Below are 22,977 nucleotides of genomic sequence, written 5' to 3' on the forward strand. Positions count from 1 at the left end.
CTTTTCTGCCACTGGCTGCGCATGGAGTGAACCGATGTACGTTGGTTCGTGTCCATAGCAACTGAGACAATTCATTTACATGACGTTCCTATGTTTCTATATTTCGCGATTATTTATTTATTGTTTCATGTTTCTTGGAATTTTTTCCGGAGGTGTCCATAGCATAGTAATTATTTAAACGAGTACACTAAGGAATAGTGGCGCGCTCTACCGGCGAATGTTCTGTCCTGGATCGAGACCATTATTTTAACATGACGTTCGGTCTCCTGTGTATCAATACTTCGTGCAGGGGAGGATACAAATTTGTGCTTGTCGCTCCCACCTTTTGCATGCGCGAACATCGACGATGATAAACGAGTACCTTGACATTTGCTTTATCTTGCTAAAGCTCACACTAGATGTCGCAACACTGATCAGTGGCACAACCACATGAATATCTGGGATGGATAACATTATAGAAATTGTATATGTGCAATATGGTCGAGAATATAATCAACGATGAGTGATAAATTAAATGAGACCTTACATGTGAGACTGGCCTATCTTACTTCACATATCAATAATCAGCCAGTTTTCTTAAACAATGTGAAAGATATGTTTCAAAGTCAAATAGCCTCAATCAGGTCATTGCAACGAATTACCAACGTCAAAGAATTGGCGAAATTACTGAAAAAGAGGGACTTATTAACAACATCATGTTTGGATTCTATTGCATACATGTTACCTCCTGATTTATACCAAGAATACAGTAAAATAAAAGGTGCACATCAAGTCACAATACACCCTCACATGTCAAGTAATAATCACAGATCAAATATATCCAATATCATAGGTTCTACTTCAGAGGAAAGAGATTCAATTAATTTGAATGGTATGTTGATAACTTTTTATGCAATTATTAGTATTTACTTTTATTTCTTTAATGCAATCAATCCTTTCTATTTTTCAATATAAGATTGTGTACACCAAATTTTGTTAAGTAAAATAAATTATTACTTAATAAATATTTAACTAGTTTGAAGTGAGGAGCTCTTGACAATGGAATCAATCTAACATGTTATTAAATAGCTGATGTTATGGCTTTTATTGCAGGTAATCTGGATAAAATTTACAGGATTATTTGTGGTGAATTGAGTCCCCAACATTGTAAAGATATGGCAAGGAAATTGTGCATTAAGGAATGCCACATTGATGAACTGTTTTTATGTTCTACCAGCACACATGAGTGTATAAAGAAGGTGTTACAGATGCATGAAGAAAACTGTGACCCAAAAACATGGAGGCAATCTCTTTTGAATGCCTTAGATGGTGCAAAACGAGAAGACGTTCGAAAAATGGTTGAAAGAAAACTCGACGACTTGGACATAACAAGGCCTTATAAATTGTAATGTGATGATGCAATTATAGAATTAACTATTTAATGAGAATTTCTATTTACATTAAGAAGATGATGTAATTTTGTTAAAGGAAACAATTAACCTTTTTGTTCAGAGCAATCTATGAGTATCCTAAAAGTATTAGAGATATTTTAAAACCACTATGCTAATAACATAGACAATTAGATTCTCATTGGGCCTGTATACATTGATGCAGCAATTGTGGAAGATTAGTTTTTACTGGACTCTTCAAGAGGCGTTTCAGAGGCCTTTTTTTAGTAAACTGTGTTTAATTATTTAACAAACACTACTCCTGGGGATCATATAATACCACACCAATGAAATACAATGGTGGTAGTATGAGAGGGTGAGTATAAGCTAAGTAAAGTTAAGTAAACACTTACTGTACGCTATACCCTCACAATATCGCTGTATAACGATATATTACTAAATATTTACTACTACTATTACTAAACTACTACTACTATTACTAAATATTTAGTAATATATCGTTTTACAGCGATATTGTGAGGGTATAGCGTACAGTAAGTGTTTACTTAACTTTACTTAGGTAATACCACACCAATGATGACCAAAAAATAATTAAATGTAGTACCTGTTTTAAAAACCTAACAGTAAAATGAATTATAAATATATTGAGTTTCTTCGTAATAATTCAGCCAGCAGTTTAACAACATAAATGTAAATATACCTCTTGTCCTTGATAAGACAGATTCGATGGGATAGCTTTTAAATTAATTGGTTCAGGTTAATGCGTCCAATCACACAATAATATCGCACTGCACTGTATTGGCAAATAAAGCGAGCCCAAGCGAAATTAATGTCTGTAAATTATCGTTTGAAAGTTATATTTGTTCCGCAGTCCCATTTGAAAGTTGAAATCTCAACTTTTAATAAAATCCCAAAGATTACATGAATAAATGCATTTTAAATATTTTTAATTATATTCATATGCGTAAGTGCATACTCATGTCATGTGAAAGTTTGTAGTTATATTTATATAAATAAAAATTAAAACATGTTATTTTTTATAATATAATCATTTACACCACAAGGAAAGTTGCATGATCATAAACGTGATTTTCTCAGTTCGGTTCCCAAGCATAATAAACAAAAAATCTGTATGTATACTGCCAAAACTGAAAAATAAAATCAATACTGGGGCAAAAAAATAATATCTCGAAGGCAACCGACCGACAAAACAGTTATTAGCAAGTTGACATTACTATTGTGGTTAAAGACAGGCTGACAGACAAGAACTATATACGGTACCTAACAAGTACACAACATCAGTTTTCGGACTCGGCGTGCCGGAAAATATAAGTAGCAAATTGTAACTACGCATCGATCAACCTATGGATGGAAACATATTCGTTGCGGGATAGTAACTTAAAAATCATAATGGGCCGCAAATTAAACTTCGTGCTTTTCAATAATCTCGCATACGATTGCTCTGGGTTGATCTGAGGGCGTCGCTGAGTTCACTTTTTATATATTGTACGATGTTTTGGTCATTGAGCTGGCCTTATCGATCGTGTCCTTGTGGGCTTGATAACCAATTTGATCCTTGGGTTTTATACGGAGGCGCTCCTTCAGCTTACGCCCGATTTCTAGCACTGCTTCGGAACGAGTGGCATTCTTAGTCCATATCCCTATACATTTATTCGTTAACATATTGTTTAACAGAATAATGAATTAAATAGATTTATATACATTTTTACTTACCAATTTTATCACCCTTTGACCTAATATTGACTACAGCACCACATACATCATCAGAATTCTCAAATGCTTCACCAATTAAGCATAAAATCTTTTTGAAAAAAAAATGTAAGACAGTATATATATAAAGCACATAATACTCATAACACAAACACCAGTAATAAATACTCACAATATCTAACCAAAATCGGTCTAAATCATTTCCGCGCTGTTTTCTATCTAGGCTAATAAGCCATCTGCCACCTCGTTTATTAGTCTCATCCTCCCACATTGGTCTGACACCATGCTTGAATAAGGAGTAATCACATCCCTGCCTCAGCTCACTTGCCAATTTAATGTGATTGTATAAACTATAGAAAAAGAAATAATAACATTAGTAATCCCTGCTTATTAAAGACTTAAATTTAAAGAATTTACCTCCAAAAATCTTCCACTGTGTCAAAGGAAGCAATCACTTTCTGGTTCTTCTCCCAGGTATTGGTACGATCATTTTCAAAATACCAAAGTGTCCACTTGTTCTGCAAGGGATGCTTAATGGAAAAGTCAACAGGGTCAACAATGTCCTGCTCCTTATCTTCATTTCTTTCATTCTGCAATATCAAAGAACGCATTTTATCACTTTCCCTACTGAACCTATGCCGAACGCCGTCAGCTCACGACCAAGAATGAAAGATCAAAATTAGTCGAAGCACAATTGCACCCCGTGTGCAATGCCAACGTGTGTTAAACAGTGATAAAACGTGCCCGAACGTAGTGGCGGTAGAAAAAGACCCAATATGGTACCCTATATTGTACGTTGGTGACAACATAGGCTTTTGAATCACAATAGGAATAAAGTTAAATTTTGCAATCTTATCTGTAAACACGTGGCGTACGATGGTCAAAGATTTGACACTATTGCTTTACCTCGGTTTCAATATTGTTCGTAGACATTTTGATGAAGACCGATCGCAGCACAAAAACGAACGTATAGGTTATAAAATGTACAGATTTCAGAGTCCTCCGTTCACTATTGCCAACATAATAAATTCCCTACTGAATCGTTTGTGCGTACTGTACGTATCGGAACAAACTATGTAGTTTAAAAATTTAATTTTCCTAATACTTCATCTTCAGAAAACAAACAAAATTTATTAACAATATATCAAGAAAAAAATAATTCTTACCCACATAATTATGATTTATGATTAAAAGACATAAACACTGAAATTCTAACATGCACGAATGACGGACGGTCCCGAAAACAAATATATCTAATATATTTGCACAGCTTGCTTTTCATTATTATAATTACATATTATTATTTTCCTAATATTCCTAATTTCCAAAACTCCGATATTGCCAACTAAAATAAAAAATTATAAAATATATGACAAAACTTTTCGGTTTTTTATTACTTACCATTTTAATTACAAAGAATACCCGTACTTTTTCCATATAGCAAAGTTTATATAATAGTATATAAAATAGTATCAAGTGGGCTAAATAGGTGTTTTTGCATAAGATTGATTAGAAGCGATCGCTATGTTAATCAATAGTGTTTAACAACGTTTTCCGACGTGATGCTTACGATATTTTTTATACTTCCACTCTACTTTTACGTTTAAGTTTTTGTATTTCAACTTTTGTATTTTATATATATATATATAAGCCGGTGTTATAGCGTTCGCCGCCTTCCGGTACCAAGTTTCCATCCTCTCCTGTCGTCCGTGTAGATTTTCATCAAATTGTATTCGAAAACATTTTCATCATTCCCAACTTTTTGTGCAAAAGTCACATCACTGTCAACGTAAATTTCAGCGTGTTTAAATGTTTCCTCGACATCAAAAATGGTTAAATTTGTATCGTGAAGTAGTAGCCATTTATAAGGTACACCAAACATTTCATATTCATTCGCTTTCTCAATTAAAAAGTCAGTAAAATTACACGAAACATCGACAATGATTAAAGCATGTTCAACTGCTTTATATTCAATGTAAAATCCATCAAAATCTTTCAAAATCAATGTAGATATACCATATAATGATAGTCTTTTTATCATTGATGTAATATCTGTAAATTTATTTGTTAGAATATGTTTAAAACGAGTTAAATTGCAATAATTACCTTTGTCTGCCGAACGACAAGAGTAAAACGTTACCATTGAAACAGAATCATAATGATTTGTTCGTAAAAGACTCAAAACAAGTTCACCTTCTTCAAAAATGATTAAAGACTCCCCATTAATACTTGCAGCAACTAGAAATAGCAGTAGAATTGTTTTTTCGTTCATTTTGCGAGCGAAAATGTTTGATTTCTTTGCACAATGCGTGATTTTATAGATTTTTATATTTGTTGTGCAAATTTGCAGAATAATCATTGTAATAACATCAAATTACGCTTAATTCTCTTGATTTGCAAAGGATAATAAGTTTACTTAGCATTTACAGCACAGAAATTGTATTATAATTTCACTTACTTTAAAATTTAATTCGAAATTTCTAATTACAAAATTACCTTTATCAAATATTTAAAACATTGCGCTCTCTGTGTTCTACAAAACTTAATAATTAATTAAAGCATATTAAACCAGTAGATTTAATCTAAATTATTTATTACAATATGTAATCTTTTAATATTTATTCACGTTATTGCATTATTTACGTGATATTACACAGTGTAGCTTATTCATACCAGATGGCGCTATATGTATTGTGGTAAGAATAAAATATACGCGTGGAATGCGGCCGAAATGCGCATGCGCCGCAACTTTACGAACCGTCGGCCGATCGGCTCTCAACTTCTAGCGCTTCTACCGGTTTGTACATGCGAATCCGCGTTGCACGGTCGCACATCTCGTCTCGTGTTTGTGTTGTTGCGCGTCTCCTGTGTGTGTTCGTCAAATTCGGGTGCAAGTGCATGTTATCCCCCAAAATACGTAAGCATTCACCTCTCACATCGCAGAGATCCACATAAATAAAGTGTTACCAGACTTGAAAATCAGTTTAACAGTGTACCGTTCTTCAGCGGTGTGAATTCTATCGAACGAGTCCGCATCCAAAACATGAGAATGTAACGGTTTACGGTGCATCCACAGGTGTCCTCGTCGAGATAGTTTCGGGCGTGAATTGATTGTTTATCAATCGTTGGTTGGTGATAGTTATGTTGGCATAGGTGAAGAAAACACGAGAATTGTTATCGCGGCAGGACGGGAGGACATCTTGGTGCTCGTGATGACTCCTTCGGCGCACCAGCGGCGACAATGAAGAACAAGAACAAGAGGAACAAACAGAGTGTTGTTAGTGTGGCTATGGGCATTGCAGGAAAAATGGAAACATTCGTGCGTCGGATTGGTTTTGGATTGGGAGTTTTCATCGTTACAGTCTGCATCGTCGCACCTACAACTCAAGGTAGGCAAAGGCAAATTACTTTCAACCATGTCATACATTACCACTTCTTCTCATTCAGTCCATTGACTTTACTTAAACTAAGTTATTCTTGAGTTATACAAACAAAACAATTGAAAGTCGCATCAAACATTAAAAAACCATTGTTTAATGTTAATTTCAGGTGTTTTAAGTGTAAAATTGTGCAATTTTGTGTTAATTCTTACCATTAATGAATGATTAGTCATTGGAGTTAAGTTGTATCCTTGCAAACATCTTTCTAATTGAAATTCACATTATTAATCAGCCAGACGAGGTGAACCGGCAAGAATTGTCGGTCAACTTTGCTGCCATAATGTTTGTTTCTCCATTAATGTTATTTAATACAATATACAATAGTAGGTTAACAAAGATAGCCTTGAAATAATAATGGCAATGCATAAGTTGCACACCATGCACTTCTCGATGTGTTTTTTTTTTATTTTATTCTCTGTGGTATATTACGAACGTGCCATTTCTGTGTTGATTCTTATCGCGCCATTGTTTAATCTTAATTCCGATTGAATTATTGCAGTAGGAGTGGTGTTTTTTTTTTCGGTGTAAAATTGTAAATTGTGGGATTTCAGTGGACATGCATACGGACACGTTTGCATTGGGATTTATAGTATTAGTATTAGTGTGAAAGCGTAGTAGAATAATTCATTGCCAGGTGCAAGTTTTGTCGGGTTGTTGGCACCAACCCTCGAACCAGTATTGAGGGTGATTTTTGCCGACGCGCCAACATGTTGGGGTTTTTGTTCGACGGGGCTAGAATTTCTCTTGCATCGCATCCGGTTTTACGTTTTTACCTAGATAGAGGCTCATACCTCGAACGCCAGGCGCAACCTTCACTCATTCTGTCTGTATGGTATACAAGAGGATGCGTGTAATGGTTGGGTTAGGTGGGGAGGGGCTATTAGTGGAGTTTGAACAGTTGAAGGTATGGGCGGTAGTTTTTGCCCTTTTGAACGGGCTTGTCATGCGGTGCAATGATGTATATGTAATTATAATATAAAACTATTGTGAATTCAATTTATTTACTGTTTGTTTGTGATCTTTCGTTTATTTAGTTATCAAAACTGCTCACTATTCTAAAGTATTTTTTAAATGTTGCACTACACCACTATTATTACAAACAAATATATTTATAATAATTTTCTATATAATTTGTTTTACACTAATTTCCATTACAAAAACATAACCATATGTAAAAGCCGAAACTGAAATCACGGCCGCATTTCGGTTTCGGTCGAAAAAATCAGTTTCGGTCGGACCTTACCTCTTAAACGGCGCCGTTCATCGCATTGCGCCAAATCAGAAGTTGCCCAATGTCGTCAGTTGTTGAGATGTCGTCACTACATACACAAATAAATTTGAAATTTAAACTTAGGTGTCATTCTATTCGCACCACATGTCAGGTGAAAATTGCACGCAGTACGATTCACGACATTAAGGCAACTCTTGGGCATAAGCATGTGCCAATCAGTATATTTTAGACTCACTTATAATCCGTGTAAAGTATTCTTTAATTTACAACTGTGGAATTATTTTAATTCGGTAGTTTAGCGCTAAGATTATTTGAGAAACTAAAAAAAATTACATGAATATGAATTCATAGCCGCTTGCAATACGTACATAACATTTTTAATAAATTTGTACACCAAACAAACACAAATATGTGACACCAAAATAGTCACTTCCCAGATAATTGTTTGTATAATTCCGGCACGTAATTATCGAACTTAGCTCGAAAGTAATTCCCTGCAATCGGTTCCCCAAGAGAGTACTTCTGTGCAAAATTGCGTATCTTAAAATTACCTCGCCTCTTTCCAGAATTATTCCCCAAAATAGGCTCGTCGCACTTTATTTTCTGTTGTTGTTTGTACAATAAAAAGATATAACGATGCAGATCGGTTCCCTCCGGTGGTCCAGCTCCGATATATGCACTCAACACCTCCCCGTCATTGACGTCATTCCCAGGAATATTAACAACCAACCAATGATGCCATTCCCGAAACTTAGGGTCTTGACGACTTGGCGCGTCCGGATCAACCATGACCAGAGTATAATAAGGGGTTATATTGGGTGCACTAGTGCCAACGCTACGTCGTAGACTCCAATTTACCGTGGGAATATCTTTCACCTGCGTGGGTGTTAAAATGTTACCCAAGTCCACCTTCGCTTTACTGGGATAGATAATTTCTAATATTTCTTTGGGAACAGAATCAATTACGTCTGGTGAAATCGAATCTCGATCCATGTTTAAAAGAGCTGTATTTCAAATGTCAGAATATTAACAAAATGTTAAATAGTAGATTGTTTTTGTCATTAATTTAAAAAAAAAAAGCCAACTTTGGGTTCATTTTAGAACTATTACGCCAACGTATTCTCTAGATAAAAATGATTAATTCCAAACTTTTATAAAAGAGATCATAATCTATATTTAACTTATAATCTTCTTGTTACGTTCGTCAACATAGGTATCCCATTCAGCCTGATAAAAGTTCCCAGCGATTGGCGTTCCCAGCTCGTACTTCACGGCGAATTTTCGAATGTTAAAGTTCAAACGATGTTCTCTTGAAAGGGGGCCAGTCTTTGGATGATCAAAAATCAGCTTCTTGGGTTGCTTGAATAGTAGAAAGACATATCGATGTTTCTCTGTACCTTTTGGAGGCCCGGAACCCAAGTAAGCTGTAATAACCTCGCCTTCAGCAAGTTTAGATCCTTCAATGTTCACAACCAACCAATGATTAACTTCCCTAAATTTTGGTTCCTTCCTGCTTGGGGCATCAGGATCAACCATCGCTAACGTGTAATAAGTGTTTTTCTCCCTTCCCACTGCACTGTCGGTGCATTCTTTACTTGAGTAGGTGTTAATTCGTTACCCAACTCGACTTTGTGCTCCCCAAAAGTCACAGATAGTTGAGAGGCGGGCAAATGGTCAATAACATCTGAACTATTCCTTCAGCTTGCATTTTCTGCACACAATAATGAAAAAAATTATTTAATGTCTATAAAGCGGAATATTAAAAGGAAATCAAATAAAAAACTGAAGCAAAACGTGATCATTTGTAAAATTTAAGCATATTCACGTTTTCATGTTTTTCATTCATGTTTCAAATGATACAAACAATGCATTATTATGCCCAATGGTTATAATTACCAAAACAGCAGAAAACAATTTGGATTTTTCATGCTGAAAAGCCATCGTTGCGAATAGGTTAACGGTTAATAAAATATATCGTCAAACTGCATAGAATATGTCAAAAGCGTAACATATAACAAAGCACAGTTCCCTACTTTAAATAACCAGTTATGAATGAGCGATTTTCGATTGTTTTTAATGTATAAATACTTACTTTTAGCACACTGTTTTCTTCTTTCTGATCGTGATGTCCATGATGCTCTTGTGGATTTCCAATTGCAAATCCGAATATAATTGAAATGACAAGCACTTTGAATATATTGACCGCCATCATTGGCGGAAGAATTTTCGAGAATGAATGTTAATCCTATCAAGTTGTTTAAATAAATTGGTTTCAGCGTACGGAAGCCGTGTGGGGAGGTAAAAGTTGTTTAACTTGTTATACTTATTCAATATGCATAATAAAATACTATGATTTGAATATTACGTGACGTTAAGAAGTACCTGGTTGTTGCTTGCAACTGTTATTAATCAGTAATCAAGCTATTTATACTAGTTACAATAGATAAATAATTTGATCGAGTAATAAGATACGAAAAAACAGTAGCAACAATGTATCTCGATTAATTTATTGCATCGTTGAAGCTGGCGTCCTTTTGAAGCAACAGTGCATTAAATGATCAAATAAGAGGATCAAGGTGTTGAATTGCACTACAAATATAAAACATGAACAAAATATTGAAAACAATTCCTTAAAAGTGGCACATGGCTGCAAGCACCTGGTGTGTTATATTAATAGAAGAAAAAAACTTTTGTCTCTTTTTTTGGCTACGTCGTGCGTTCAATGTTTACTAACAACTTTTATTTTCAGCACTGATTTTTGCTAGTCATGATGCATACCTAGATACAAAATAATCATAATTTTTAGTTGGGGTATGCACGATTAAATTAAGCTAAGTATATATTTGCATTAATGGCAATCATCGGTACAGTCTTCTTTATTATCCATACAATATATCTCAAAGATCCCTTTTCGATCCGGATCTCACATAAGCGTTTAGGTAGATTGATGCCGCATTGGTTTTCACCAAAGATTCGCATCCACTTTATGTACACTGTGTACTTACGTTATACGTGTTTACACACGCGTCGGTTTTATATTTTTGCTTCGGTTCAAGCTTTATGGCAGATCCTGTCATCATTCACCGCTTGACATTTCTGCTGAGCTGTGTTGTGATTGTTGCTTCTAGGTTATTTCGAGCCGAAAATTTCACGTAAAAACGGAAATGTTTTATTAGAAGTAAGTCTGCGCCGTGCGAGACCAACACGAAAAGAATCCTTCCCCGTGTTTCTTTTGAAAATTGTGTTCTTGAGAGCATCTTTATCGAGTGTTTTGGTGCCCAACATAACAAAGCGACAATGAAAGTGACCGTCACGACACTAACGGATTACATATTCGTCTTGGACGTTGCCGACGACTTGGAGCTAGAGAACTTCAAAGCTTTCTGCGAGGTAGAAAGCGGTTTTCCTTCGTCGGAAATCGTCATCGCCTTCAATGGCCGTCCCTTGATGGATAATAAGATGACGCTGAGGGACCATGGCATCAAGGATGGCGACGCGGTCATCTTACAACACATGTTACAACAACCAGCCTCGCAGACTGACTTACAAGGTATTCAAATTCGAAAACTTAAGATATTCCAGTTACAATTTGTAACAACAACTGCAATATCATCTTTTTGGGTAGCATTTGGTTTATATGCACATGTTTTTATAAACAGCACCTAATTTAGACTTCAGTGCAATACAAGTGCCCAACTTTATGAGAAACAATCGTGCAGTTCCACCAGCGCCATCAACGCCACCAGTGGTTTCTCTAGCTGGCAGAACCGCCAATGAAGATGATCCTGTTATGATTAGGGATATGTTTTTGGCGAATCCAGATCAGATGGCTTTGCTCAAACAGAATAATCCCAGGCTTGCAGATGCTTTACTATCTGGAAATCTTGGTAAATTATCCCAATTGTAGATGTTCCTGAAGTCACTAGTCTTATTTTCATGTTAGAATTGTTTGCAAACGTCCTAAAGGAGCAAGTAGCCGCGCGACAGGAACGGGAAAGGCAACGTCTACGTTTACTAAATGCACACCCCTTCGACACAGAGGCGCAACGGCTAATTGCAGAAGAAATTCGTCAGAAGAATATTGAAGCCAACATGGAGGCAGCGATGGAGTACAATCCGGAGTCATTCGGTACAGTTGTAATGTTGTACATTCATTGTCGTGTGAATGGGCATCCTGTCAAAGCATTCATTGATTCAGGTATATAAAAAAGAGTAGGAAATTAAACTTTATACAAAGCCGTTGTATTATAGGTGCACAGACTACGATTATGTCTAGTTCATGCGCTGAACGATGCAACATTATGCGACTTGTTGACACCCGATGGGCCGGTATTGCAAAAGGCGTTGGCGTACAACGTATAATCGGCCGTATTCACATGGTGCAAATTCAAATCGAAAAAGACTATCTGACCACTAGTTTTTCGGTGCTAGAAGAACAACCGATGGATATGTTATTAGGGCTTGATATGCTTAAAAGACATCAAGTAATGATTGTTATTCTTACTTTAATAATATACCAATCAGAACGTATTTTTTTTAGTGTTCAATAGATCTCAAGACAAATGTACTAAGGATAGGAACAACGGGTACAGAAACAAAGTTCTTGTCGGAAGCGGAACTGCCAGAGTGCGCTCGACTCAGTTCGAACTCAGAGGATGAGATTATGAAAGAATCACGTAAGACTGCGGAAGAATTAGACCTGCAAAAAGCAATCAAACAGAGTATCAGAGAAAGTACGTATCACTCAGGGTTTTGTTAAAACAAGGTTTGCTTATAGAAGCGGTGCGCAATTCCAAGCGCAAAGAAAGCTCGCCCCGAAACCGATCATCAGAAAGAAAACGCCACTGACGTTTGAAATCCATAGACGAACTACTTCTTATCCTACTCCATGATTCCACAAAAATAACAATTCCTCAGCAGTCTTCTGCCTTGTCTTTTTTTTTTTTACTTAGTGATGTATAAACGATATATTTTTAGATGACGGGGCAGGATCAAGCGCGATAGCAACTCCAGTAACATCTGCCGCACCAATCTCGGAAAATGACGTTGCCGACCTTATGACGATGGGTTTTCCTCGCGAACAGGTTGTTGAGGAACTCAGGCGTTTCGATGGCGACAAAACGAAGGCCACAGCAGCGCTCTTCGCCAAATCATTGCAGTTTTAACAGGAGATTTAATCAGCCGCTAGTTGCGCAAAGCAAATCGTCTTACTACCTCTTGCATTTGGACGAATGTTGCCTTTCTGTTTCATTTTGTCACCTTAGATTTCCTCAAGGTGATGGGAGTATGGCCCGTGATGTCTGTCAGGTTTTCTTTCTTTTGCGGTTTTTTCTTCTTTCGTTAATAATTAGGGATTGAGCTTAGCTTTATACACTTTTATAAACAATGTAGTTTTGTACGCACGACGAACATTATGGAGTCTAAACTTGAATTGTTGACAATTTCATCACTAGTTGCAACTAATTCGTCAGATTTTTGGTAATATTAAGGTTGTGTTATCGCATAATGCTCAATACAGAAAACACACACACTAAAAATAAATATTTACTTTAACATGTGTTTTATAAAAGAACCTATAAAGCGTACCCACATATACGCAAGAGCAATCCATGAAATACAAAAACAAAATATTCCATTATTTAAAAAAATTTGTATAAACGCACCTTAAGCACCAATTTTGTCGATTTCATCGGCATCCTCGGCGTTTAAGAATTGAATTTTCTTATTGAAATGTGTCTCGATGGCACGACATATAGCTTCAGTATTAGGGCCATCAACGAGATTAATAGCAATCCCATGCTTACCGAAGCGACCAGTGCGACCGATTCTGTGTAGATATGTTTCACAATCTGCTTGCCCTCTAACGTCCACAGGTAAGTCGAAGTTCACCACGATTGTTACTTGTTCAACATCAATGCCTGTAATAATGATTGACGACATATTAAGTGATATAGTATGAAAAATTTTTCAAGTTTCGAAATTTTTACCTCTAGAGAGAACATTCGTTGTTATGAGAACCTTTTCTTGGCCATTTCTGTAACGATCCAAAACGCTAATACGTTGTTCGACAGTCTGATCACCAGTTAACAACGCGACAGCATGACCTTCCTTAGACATCTTCTCGGAAAGCCAGGTGGCCGTTCTACGCGTGTGGCAAAAGATAATCACCTGACCAGCACCCACCGTGCCGTAGATATTTATCACTGCGTTATATTTCTGCTGCTCGTTTGCACACTTAACATAATATTGCTTAATATTATCCAGGCTTTCTTCCTCGCGTTTTAGACGGATAATGACCGGGTTAGTTACGATGACTTCCGCGAATTCCATTACTTCTTGATCGTAGGTGGCAGAGAAGAACATCATTTGGCAAATATCCTTATTAATATTTCTATAAAATAAAAATTAATTATTTTACTGAGTTGAAACCGTGAATTAATTATTTACTTGTGAATTCGAATACACTGATCCTGATGTCCTTGTGTTGCAATCATGACATCAGCTTCATCAAGCACAAACACTCGTATTTTTCGTAAATCAAATACTTTCAGTTTAGTTGCCCAATCTAACACTTTTCCTGGAGTGCCAATGATGACTTGTTCTTCAACTCGTGAACCTCGAGCGAGTTCCTCACCCCTAACGGCATAACGCAGCTCAATATCAGGACAGAATTTTCCCATCTTGGCTGCAACTTCCCCAGTTTGTATTGCAAGCTCATACGTTGGAGAGAGACATAACACTTGAGGATATTTATCATTTGGATTGACTCTACTCAACATTGCCAAGACAAATGCTGCTGTTTTGCCAGTGCCAGATTGAGACTGAGCAATTAAGTTTTGTGGCGGCTCAGCTAGTAGTGTTGGGAGTGCTGCTTCTTGGATTTTGGACGGAGCATTGAATCCCATACCATATACACCTTTTAATAATTCTTGGCGTCTATTACAAATTAATGAATTAGGATACCTGATTTTATATTAGTTTAACTACATACAAGTTAAGTGCTTCAAAGTTTTTGACTGAATATAATGGAGATGTTGGATCTCTTCTCTGAACTTCTAAGTCATTCTTGTTTTCTACCAGTCCATTACGAATAATTTTTTGTAGGAGGCTCACTTCAGCCGGGCTGAACTGTTCTTCATCATTGCCCAATTTCGGTTTATGCCCAGACGCACCAGTGCTAGGTTGAGCATTTTGATCAATGTTAACCGTCGCTAACTAGAGATGTAGGTTATGCTTTTTTAGTTTATGTAAATTCTTATTAAATATTGAATTGTACCTTGTTTGTGACAAGTTTTTCCTGCTCGGAAACATATTTGGACCAATCGACATTCTCTGACATGATGCTTGTTAATGTATGTATTATAACTTTGGACTGCTCACAGATAATTAACGAAAAAATGCATAAAACCGCTCGAATCTCGAAATTTGCATGTAGTATGTATGTTCACTACATGGGTATACGTCGTTTCGTTCCCGTCGATTCGTCGTGAATCGTTTCTTCTCGAGTCTTTTCCGGCGAGTCGATTCGCCGCCACACAAATAAATAAATAACGGACGTTTCCCTGCAAAACAGTCCCTCGGAAATTTTGAAGAACGTTAAATTGATTATAAGACTGCACGAAACATGTTAAAAATTAAATTTGTATCACGACACGAAATTTAAAAACGCAAATTAGAATATATTCAGTATATCGTTCTTGTTTTACCTTTGGTTTCATGAAAATTGTTTACCAGTGATCATCAGGCATGCATTCAATTAAAATCCAATATGCAATAAACTCAATTTATATTAATACTTTAATATCATACAACATACATCATACATTTGTGAATTTTTAGCAACTGTTTCAACAAATATTGCGCACTCCAATGACGCAGTAAGCTAGAAACATAGGTCATTTTTAAAATTTATGTGACAGCGAATCGACTCGGGACGAATATGTGCCGCGGAGAATCGTCTTGCCGCGAAATACGTATACCCAAAATAAAACTGCAGGTGGCGCACTGTCGTTTCGAAGCGCGCTAAACTATTGTCATACCTCAAGGTCTAGCTATGTTCATAACCTAATATAAGCTTGTAAAATATTTGTCACCGATTATACATTCTTTAGTTTTCTGGCGGTCCGAAGAGAAGTTTATAGACTACGTTTATCTGTCCATATATCGTTTCTTTATACATAATAATAGATTTCTTAAAAGTAATTGTTGCGAATATCAATTTCCATACTACGCAATTTCAAGGAAATTTGATTACTTGCAAACATGTCAAGGGTAAGAATGATGTTAAATAAATTTGAATTAAAGGTAATTAATGTTTTGTAATATACAGGATATAAGATCTTTCTTCAAACCTCTACAACATAAAAAGAAAGCACCAGTTTTATCTGATGATGAAATCATAGAAGATAGTCCTGCAGCAAATAACAAGAAAAACAAAACCCCCAGAGGCAAATCAAAACTTGTACCAATTTCACCAACCCATGATAAATTGAAGCCTGTGAATGCAATGGATTTGTTTGGCAAATCTCCTGTGAAACAAAGTAAATTGGAAGGTAAAGTCAAAGGTGACAAAGAATTGAAAAGAAAAAGTGATTTTAATAAAACTGTACAAGATCTGGATGATGAAATGGATTTTGATTGGAATGACTTGGATAAAACAGTTGAAGAGACACTTAAAGTGAATCCAAATGCAAATTGTACTAAAACACCAATTACCCCCAAGGTTAAGGCAAATGCTAAAAAGCGAAAGGCTGAGGATCTTAATGAATCTTCCATTCTTAGTGATCAGGAAAAATTTGAAATCAAGCAAAGCAACTATATGAGGTATATTAATAGGGGTGATCCACCAAATAAAGGGAAAAAAGAATTACCTGAGGTATGTATAAAATTTTAAATAATACAGGTATATTTATATTGAATGTATTTTAGGGTTCATTTACATGCTTGGCAGGTTTATGTTTTCTTAAAACTGGAGTTTTAGATTCACTAGATTCTGAAGAATTAAATACACTGGTGATGAAATGTGGTGGAAGAACTGTGAAAGCAGTATCTAGTATGTTTGGAATGATTATTATTCAATCATGTTTTCAATAACATTATTTATTTTAGAGAAAGTCAATTACTTAGTGGTAGGTGAAGAGCCTGGCCCTTCCAAACTAGAAAAAGCGCGTAGCCTCGGTATTCCAGAAATATCTGAAGATGATTTATTAGACATGATTCTTGTTAGGTCTGGAAAATCAGCTAAATACAAAAATGCTGCAAATAATGGCAATGGAATGAAACATTCTCCGGAACAAGAAGCACCAAATAAAAAACGGAAAATAGCTGTGGATGATTCACCTAAAAAACGTAAAGCTGAATTACCTATGATTAATGTCACACCAAAGAAGGCAAAAGAAACGCCAAGTAAAATAGTAATTGAACATGATTCAAGCGAAAGAAAAACTTTATTGCCGCGAACATCACCCAGGAAGTCTAATAAACTATTAGATTCTGAAGTTAAACAAGCACCTATCACCCCCACAGTTAATACCGTTACTAAAATTATGTCTACACCTAGTGTGAATGTGGTTAAAATATCAGAAGATAACAAATCATGGACTGAGAAGTATAAACCAGCAAATATAAAGGAAATTATTGGTCAACAAGATAAAGATAGCAATATGAATAAATTAATGTATTGGTTGTCGCATTGGAACCAATGTCATGGCGCCGGTAAAATGTTAAAACTGACTAAACCGTCCCCTTGGGAGAAGAACAATAACGGTTCATATTTCAAAGCCGCTCTTTTGAGTGGAGCTCCTGGTGTAGGAAAAACTACAACCGCGACCCTTGTTGCAAAGGAACTTGGCTATGATGTTGTGGAGTTTAACGCTTCGGACACACGGAGCAAGAAACTTTTGCAGGAGGAAGTCACAGCTCTTCTGAGCACAAAATCATTGATTACATATTTTCAAGATGGTAGTGCACCAACCAATAAACATGTTTTATTGATGGACGAAGTTGATGGTATGTCCGGAAATCAGGATAGAGGAGGCATTCAGGAACTGATTGTATTGATCAAAAACTCGAATATACCTATTATTTGCATTTGCAACGATCGCCAACATCCAAAAATTCGATCTTTGGCGAATTACTGTTTTGATTTGAGATTTAACAAAATCAGACCTGAAGTTATTAGAGTAAGTTATTATATTAAACAAAACATATAACTATATCTACCTAATAATATATTTGTTAGGGAAATTTGATGAGCGTTTGTTTTAAAGAAGGTGTAAAAATTAAATCGGATGCATTATTGCAAATGATTGTATCCACCGGAAGCGACATCCGACAAACTTTGAATCATTTATCCATGTGGTCCGCCACAAACAAATGTATTTCTAATGATTCACTACAAAAAGATGCAGATGCTTCAAAAAAAGATGTTGTTCTGGGACCTTGGGATGTTATAAGGAAAGTTTTCACTGCTGATGATCAAAAGACGAAAATGGACGAAAAATCAAAATTGTTTTTCTATGATTACAACATTGCACCGTTATTTGTACAAGAGAATTATTTACAAGTTCAGCCCAAGTGAGTTATATACATGGTCATACCACGCCAAATCGGACATTTTGCTCGTCCGCTTTTATGTTGTAGTATTGGTTGAAAAAGCCTGCATGATTTTACAAATGAAATATTTTACACTATTTTACAAAAAAAATATGGCAACTTTTTTCCAACCAATTGTATAACATAAAAGTTGTGATATTTTGTTCAATTTGACGTTAAATCTTCCATATGACTATAGAAATTTAAAATCATACTATTTTGTTAGTGGTAAGAATCCGTTAAAATGCGCTGCATTAGCAGCAGATGCCATTAGTATGGGAGACGTGATTGAAACAAAAATTCGTTCGTCTAATAACTGGGAACTATTGGATTCTCAAGCATTTCATTCGTCTGTCATGCCAGGGCATTACATGTCTGGAAAGTTTAGAGCGCAAATCATGTTTCCTAGTTGGTTGGGTAAAAATTCGAAAGGTGGCAAGTTCCGACGTTTTGCTACCGAATTACACAGTCATATGAGATTGAGGTAATTCTTAAAAACATTAATTGTGCATTAAAATAGTGTTATCAAAATATAAATCATTTGCAGCGCTTCCACTTCTAAAGATGCTATAAACTTAGATTACATCTACATGCTGCGTGATAATTTTGTCAATCCATTAATAATGTCTGGTATTCATGGTGTAAGCGAATCATTGCAGATGATGAAAGATTACAATTTGCTGCGAGAAGATTTAGATAGTATTCTTGAACTGGCGCAGTGGTCAAAACAGAAGGACCCCATGTCTAAGGTGGAAAGCAAGGTAAAGCTTCTGATATACATTGAAGTTATCTAGTATCACCGTTTTGTTTAACTTTAATTAGGTCAAAGCCGCATTTACTCGTGCTTACAATAAGGATGCTCCAATTCTGCCCTACTCTATTGATACCGTTTCGAAGAAAAAATCAGTAGTTAAAGATGATGTATACGGAGAAGAAGATGATAATAATGATTCGGACGAGGATGATGATGACATTGGAAATGATGCTATGATTAAAGTATAGTACACCTATTTATACATATATTTTAGACGGAGTAACTAAACCTTTGGTTGCAGGCAAAGGCGAAGACTAAAGCAAGAGGTAAAGCTAAAACTACGGAATCTGCCCCAATTTCGTCCACGTCAAGTAGGCAAGGCACGGCTGAAGCCACAACAAGCAAAAAACCTGGTACTAAAGGTAAAGGCAAGAAAGCCAAATGATCCATATTTATTTTGTAGTCTCAATACACACGTCACTTGTTATTTCTATGTTTTTATTGTTTATTTTTTAATAATTATTCGTATTGTCATATAATACCATCGTGCCATGTTTGCCAATGTTTGGCACAATGAGTAAGCTTGCTTTCTTTTTGCTATATTGATAATTCACGCGGATATTAGTGAATTATTAGGACTAGTATTTTTGTATATTGCTATAACTCGCTGTATTACTGTTAACTTGATTAAACCAAGTACATCTTAATATTTATCTTACTGTGTATGTATTTTATTTATATTATCAATATGGATATGACGATATATTTATCGGTACGATAAATAATGCATAGTATTGCTCGCAATTAGAATCCGACTTTTTGTTTTGGTTTAGAGATAAGGATTTTTGTTAAATTAACGTAATACTATCGACTTGAACAAGGTTTCTCATACTTATGGCTCCAAGAAACCTTGTTTTAATTTTCAGATGACAGCAAACCTCTTAACTAACTAATTAAATCCTCCCATAAGTAAGATAATAACATAATTGAGGTAACAAGTAGGTATATTATGTAAACTTATCGCGAACGCCCTACCATCGAATGGCAAACCCCTAGGGGTTCGCCTATCCCACATTGAGCAACCCTGGACTAAAACATAGCTAGATTTGTTCCCCCAAATTATAAAGTTTATTTTTGCGTGATTTCGGTGATTAACACCTTTCCGTTTTTGCATTGCGCATTCACATTCACTCGTAACATCTCTAGTTTTTTTTAGTAAACGTAATTCAGTTTTATAAATTTTATTCAGGTGTTAATAAATTATTATAAAACATCCCTAGTTCTTAATATTTTATTTATTGTGAGTAAAACCTATAGACAGGAAGATATTGATCTCAATTGTAAATGTAGATGGCGCTATTCTACAATTTCTTTGTTGGTTTAGTAGCATAACCTTACCATTCCGTCATAACAATGAATCAGGTGGAACACAAGAAGTGAAATTATCCAGAACTTTGATTTGTTCATCTGTTTCAAAAACTAAAGCACAATGCTTGGCCCAATACCCGACGAAATCAAAGGCATCCAGCACTACATGAAACTGGCAGAAGATCATGATGTCAGGAACATTTTGGTTTCATACTATGGTAAGCAGAACAATTGCAACCAATTACATATTAACTATAACCTGTTTATTTCTTTATTTGTAGCGCGCATGTCGGCTATACAAGTAGCAATGAAAATTATCCCTGGAGCAAAACCACCAGAGGTGTCTAAATACCTAATGGGTATCATGGATTGGTTGGAAACAACCAAGAGAGAACATAAAGAACTTGAAGGTATTGCAAATGATACTGTTGCACAAGCTCTGATTGAAGATTACACACTCAAAATATATAATGTGGCTTATCAATGTGATTGTAATGGAAAGTTTACAAAGTAAGTTACAAAATAATTTTGTTAAATTATTGACTAAATTGAATTCTTCCAGGAATGTTGTTAAAGCTTATTATACAGCTGGATTACTTTGTGAAGTTCTACAACAATTTGGTCCTTTATCTGAGGAAATTGAAGAAAAGGGCAAAATATCCAAGTACAGAGCCACATATATCCACAACATGCTAAAACAAGGACTCCCTCCCCAAAGGATCAATGTTACTGTTGTTGATTCTGATGAACAAGAAGCTGAACATATGTTAACACATGATGAGATCAACGAGCGGCGAAAACAACGCGGCGAGGATCCTTTACCACCAAGAGAAACATCCTCTGAGGATATTCCTTTCATGATGCCCAATGTAGAACAAGTTCATATTTAAATATTGCTTACATTTAATTTCCTCTCATTTGTATTTATAGATGAATGATGACTCAGAGCCAAATTATCAACCAGAAACAATGGCCCCTGAGAAGATTATCGACGACGGTGAACCATCCAATCCAATATTACCCAGTGCCGGTCACCAGTTTAGCAATGTCGCTGATAACATAATGCGGAACTTCAGAGATCAACCACCAGATGAACCGAAACGACCAGCACCAACAAGTTTCCCACAAGTTCCACAACCGACATCCTCAGATGCATCGTCTGTGGCAGTTTTGGATCCCGACCAGACTGAAAAGGCTGTCAAGTACTGCAAGTGGGCTTCGTCGGCATTAAACTACGATGACATCGGTACAGCGATTGTAAACTTGGAGCGCGCGTTGCACTTATGCCGGTTTGGACAAGAGAAGCCTTAATATCGAAATCCGAAAAACAAATTATAGTTAACAATATGCACTAATATTTAGACTTACAATTCAACAAGTCTTAGTTTAGGAGAGCTTTTGGTTACATGTAAGTAACTTTATTCTTTACCCTCTGAAGCATCCACTATATAGCATTAATTATAAATTAATAAGACAGAACATCAATAACAATATTTGCTATTTCCCATGTATTATTTTATTACAATGTTGTTGTGTACTTGCAAATAAATTATTTTATTACTCTGCTTGGATTATTTACTTATTTTCTTAAATTAATATGATTTTCTTAAATTAATCATCAGGAGAAGGTTTTTTTGATTCCATTTCCTGCTCAATTTGTGTTGCAGTTTGATCAAACTGCATCAAAAGCACTTCCAAACTGCTTAGAATATCATTATACTTATTGATGGTTTCCAACACCTGCTTACTGCTAGCTGTACTCTCCAAATGTGTATTTACATTATTGGCAATGATTGTATCCAACTTCTCACTGAGTTTTGTAGTATTTGCAATTGCATCAGAGTCTACAACTTTTTCTACTCTCTGAAATTCCTTTAACAATACACCCAAGTTCTGTAACTCTGAATGCAACAGTAAAATATATTTTCTCTTGGTTTCTATTTCAATGTTATTATTAGAGTATGTTGGGTCCAAGAATTCGTTGAGTTCTGGAAGTCGTTCGAGGACGTGTACAATGTTATCATGACCAATCAGAGATGATTTGATCATAGTATGAGCATTGAGGAGAGCTTCAACAACAGTGATTTTCGTATCCAAGGGTGAAATTTCGCCGAATACAACCTTCTCCATTTCGGCAACACGTTTTTCTAATGCTGTAAGAACGTGTTCGTCCATACTTTGGAAGATTTTATTTTTTTAATGCACAATTTTGCGACTTCGAACGTATAGTAACATACGTGACATAAACTCTCTAGGTTAGAAACAAGAGGTGATTCATTCAAGGTCAGGTAGGGATTTACAAATGTTAGCAACCATTTCATACCGTAATTAACTAATATTAATTCAATTGATGTACAATTTTAAATTAATATAACTATGGATTACGTATTTAACGAAGAAGATATAAATATTACGTACATCTGAACGTATTCTTTCATAAATATAAAGGGTGAGCACACCATTTTAAAACAA

General features: G+C 35.7%; 9 protein-coding genes across 14 annotated transcripts; 4 read left to right on the forward strand and 5 right to left on the reverse strand.

Annotated features, from left to right (window-relative positions):
- Positions 1-378: 378 nt before the first annotated feature.
- On the forward strand, positions 379-1,496 carry LOC135802769 (uncharacterized). Its single transcript, XM_065316398.1, has 2 exons — positions 379-871; positions 1,093-1,496. Exons 1-2 carry the CDS (start codon positions 499-501, stop codon positions 1,386-1,388), a joined length of 669 nt encoding a protein of 222 aa, XP_065172470.1. The 5' UTR covers positions 379-498; the 3' UTR covers positions 1,389-1,496.
- Positions 1,497-2,228: 732 nt separating this feature from the next.
- On the reverse strand, positions 2,229-4,435 carry LOC135802770 (eukaryotic translation initiation factor 4E-1A-like). 2 transcript variants are annotated; one of them, XM_065316400.1, is made up of 5 exons: positions 4,286-4,435; positions 3,537-3,709; positions 3,292-3,469; positions 3,123-3,210; positions 2,229-3,049 (listed from the first exon to the last, which is right to left on the reverse strand). In XM_065316400.1, exons 1-5 carry the CDS (start codon positions 4,289-4,291, stop codon positions 2,886-2,888), a joined length of 609 nt encoding a protein of 202 aa, XP_065172472.1. In that variant the 5' UTR covers positions 4,292-4,435; the 3' UTR covers positions 2,229-2,885. The 2 variants fall into 2 exon arrangements, with proteins under 2 accessions (XP_065172472.1, XP_065172471.1); XM_065316399.1 differs by lacking the exon at positions 4,286-4,435 and adding an exon at positions 4,026-4,184.
- Positions 4,436-7,995: 3,560 nt separating this feature from the next.
- On the reverse strand, positions 7,996-8,783 carry LOC135802778 (protein D2-like). Its single transcript, XM_065316414.1, has 2 exons — positions 8,159-8,783; positions 7,996-8,109 (listed from the first exon to the last, which is right to left on the reverse strand). Exon 1 carries the CDS (start codon positions 8,781-8,783, stop codon positions 8,217-8,219), a length of 567 nt encoding a protein of 188 aa, XP_065172486.1. The 3' UTR covers positions 7,996-8,109; positions 8,159-8,216.
- LOC135802768 (protein D3-like) lies at positions 8,781-9,999 on the reverse strand. Its single transcript, XM_065316397.1, is given in 3 exon segments — positions 8,781-9,355; positions 9,358-9,474; positions 9,894-9,999. Coding segments are annotated over 3 exon segments (612 nt in total). The 3' UTR covers positions 8,781-8,966.
- An 810-nt stretch (positions 10,000-10,809) lies between these two features.
- Positions 10,810-13,141, forward strand: LOC135802776 (protein DDI1 homolog 2-like). Of its 4 annotated transcripts, none has more exons than XM_065316410.1 (6): positions 10,810-11,340; positions 11,450-11,677; positions 11,734-11,988; positions 12,042-12,274; positions 12,331-12,466; positions 12,568-12,712. In XM_065316410.1, exons 1-6 carry the CDS (start codon positions 11,088-11,090, stop codon positions 12,636-12,638), a joined length of 1,176 nt encoding a protein of 391 aa, XP_065172482.1. In that variant the 5' UTR covers positions 10,810-11,087; the 3' UTR covers positions 12,639-12,712. The 4 variants fall into 4 exon arrangements, with proteins under 4 accessions (XP_065172482.1, XP_065172483.1, XP_065172481.1 ...); XM_065316411.1 differs by having other exon boundaries at positions 12,571-12,712; XM_065316409.1 differs by lacking the exon at positions 12,568-12,712 and adding an exon at positions 12,768-13,141 and having other exon boundaries at positions 10,821-11,340; positions 11,462-11,677; positions 12,331-12,523.
- A 121-nt stretch (positions 13,142-13,262) lies between these two features.
- LOC135802775 (DEAD-box helicase Dbp80-like) lies at positions 13,263-15,331 on the reverse strand. 2 transcript variants are annotated; one of them, XM_065316407.1, is made up of 6 exons: positions 15,067-15,331; positions 14,782-15,005; positions 14,238-14,726; positions 13,778-14,181; positions 13,454-13,708; positions 13,263-13,320 (listed from the first exon to the last, which is right to left on the reverse strand). In XM_065316407.1, exons 1-5 carry the CDS (start codon positions 15,127-15,129, stop codon positions 13,455-13,457), a joined length of 1,434 nt encoding a protein of 477 aa, XP_065172479.1. In that variant the 5' UTR covers positions 15,130-15,331; the 3' UTR covers positions 13,263-13,320; position 13,454. The 2 variants fall into 2 exon arrangements, with proteins under 2 accessions (XP_065172479.1, XP_065172478.1); XM_065316406.1 differs by lacking the exon at positions 13,263-13,320 and having other exon boundaries at positions 13,322-13,708.
- A 380-nt stretch (positions 15,332-15,711) lies between these two features.
- On the forward strand, positions 15,712-19,850 carry Gnf1 (germ line transcription factor 1). The gene is made up of 9 exons (XM_065316401.1): positions 15,712-16,061; positions 16,120-16,665; positions 16,719-16,842; positions 16,899-17,971; positions 18,031-18,365; positions 18,610-18,867; positions 18,931-19,144; positions 19,206-19,379; positions 19,439-19,850. Exons 1-9 carry the CDS (start codon positions 16,053-16,055, stop codon positions 19,580-19,582), a joined length of 2,877 nt encoding a protein of 958 aa, XP_065172473.1. The 5' UTR covers positions 15,712-16,052; the 3' UTR covers positions 19,583-19,850.
- A 665-nt stretch (positions 19,851-20,515) lies between these two features.
- Positions 20,516-22,070, forward strand: Vta1 (vesicle trafficking 1). Its single transcript, XM_065316412.1, has 4 exons — positions 20,516-20,723; positions 20,787-21,015; positions 21,068-21,374; positions 21,436-22,070. Exons 1-4 carry the CDS (start codon positions 20,627-20,629, stop codon positions 21,814-21,816), a joined length of 1,014 nt encoding a protein of 337 aa, XP_065172484.1. The 5' UTR covers positions 20,516-20,626; the 3' UTR covers positions 21,817-22,070.
- On the reverse strand, positions 21,987-22,781 carry DCTN3-p24 (Dynactin 3, p24 subunit). The gene has a single exon (XM_065316415.1). It carries the CDS (start codon positions 22,678-22,680, stop codon positions 22,117-22,119), a length of 564 nt encoding a protein of 187 aa, XP_065172487.1. The 5' UTR covers positions 22,681-22,781; the 3' UTR covers positions 21,987-22,116.
- Positions 22,782-22,977: the final 196 nt, after the last annotated feature.

Source organism: Atheta coriaria, unplaced genomic scaffold (genome assembly GCF_025399875.1).
Source record: "Atheta coriaria isolate IRGN ID8LTWV9N9 unplaced genomic scaffold, Caltech_Dcor_3.1 hic_scaffold_51_pilon, whole genome shotgun sequence".
In the NCBI taxonomy this organism is placed as follows: Eukaryota; Metazoa; Arthropoda; class Insecta; order Coleoptera; family Staphylinidae; genus Dalotia; species Dalotia coriaria.

Excerpts from the sequence above, each read along its gene's own strand:
- DCTN3-p24 (XM_065316415.1), bottom strand. The coding sequence starts at position 22,680 with ATGGACGAACACGTTCTTACAGCATTAGAAAAACGTGTTGCCGAAATG.
- LOC135802776 (XM_065316408.1), top strand. The coding sequence starts at position 11,088 with ATGAAAGTGACCGTCACGACACTAACGGATTACATATTCGTCTTGGAC. Across the intron at positions 11,341-11,449 it reads CTCGCAGACTGACTTACAAG|CACCTAATTTAGACTTCAGT; the intron begins GTATTCAAATTC and ends TTTTATAAACAG. Across the intron at positions 11,678-11,733 it reads TTTACTATCTGGAAATCTTG|AATTGTTTGCAAACGTCCTA; the intron begins GTAAATTATCCC and ends TTTTCATGTTAG.
- LOC135802769 (XM_065316398.1), top strand. The coding sequence starts at position 499 with ATGAGTGATAAATTAAATGAGACCTTACATGTGAGACTGGCCTATCTT. Across the intron at positions 872-1,092 it reads AGATTCAATTAATTTGAATG|GTAATCTGGATAAAATTTAC; the intron begins GTATGTTGATAA and ends CTTTTATTGCAG.
- Vta1 (XM_065316412.1), top strand. The coding sequence starts at position 20,627 with ATGCTTGGCCCAATACCCGACGAAATCAAAGGCATCCAGCACTACATG. Across the intron at positions 20,724-20,786 it reads CATTTTGGTTTCATACTATG|CGCGCATGTCGGCTATACAA; the intron begins GTAAGCAGAACA and ends CTTTATTTGTAG. Across the intron at positions 21,375-21,435 it reads TTCCTTTCATGATGCCCAAT|ATGAATGATGACTCAGAGCC; the intron begins GTAGAACAAGTT and ends TTGTATTTATAG.
- LOC135802770 (XM_065316399.1), bottom strand. The coding sequence starts at position 4,052 with ATGTCTACGAACAATATTGAAACCGAG. Across the intron at positions 3,710-4,025 it reads CGAACAATATTGAAACCGAG|AATGAAAGAAATGAAGATAA; the intron begins GTAAAGCAATAG and ends TTGATATTGCAG. Across the intron at positions 3,050-3,122 it reads GTCAAAGGGTGATAAAATTG|GGATATGGACTAAGAATGCC; the intron begins GTAAGTAAAAAT and ends ATAAATGTATAG.
- LOC135802778 (XM_065316414.1), bottom strand. The coding sequence starts at position 8,783 with ATGGATCGAGATTCGATTTCACCAGACGTAATTGATTCTGTTCCCAAA.
- Gnf1 (XM_065316401.1), top strand. Across the intron at positions 16,666-16,718 it reads GGAAAAAAGAATTACCTGAG|GGTTCATTTACATGCTTGGC; the intron begins GTATGTATAAAA and ends AATGTATTTTAG. Across the intron at positions 17,972-18,030 it reads TCAGACCTGAAGTTATTAGA|GGAAATTTGATGAGCGTTTG; the intron begins GTAAGTTATTAT and ends TATATTTGTTAG.
- LOC135802775 (XM_065316407.1), bottom strand. The coding sequence starts at position 15,129 with ATGTCAGAGAATGTCGATTGGTCCAAATATGTTTCCGAGCAGGAAAAA. Across the intron at positions 15,006-15,066 it reads AAAAACTTGTCACAAACAAG|TTAGCGACGGTTAACATTGA; the intron begins GTACAATTCAAT and ends CTACATCTCTAG. Across the intron at positions 14,182-14,237 it reads CAGTGTATTCGAATTCACAA|AAATATTAATAAGGATATTT; the intron begins GTAAATAATTAA and ends TTTATTTTATAG.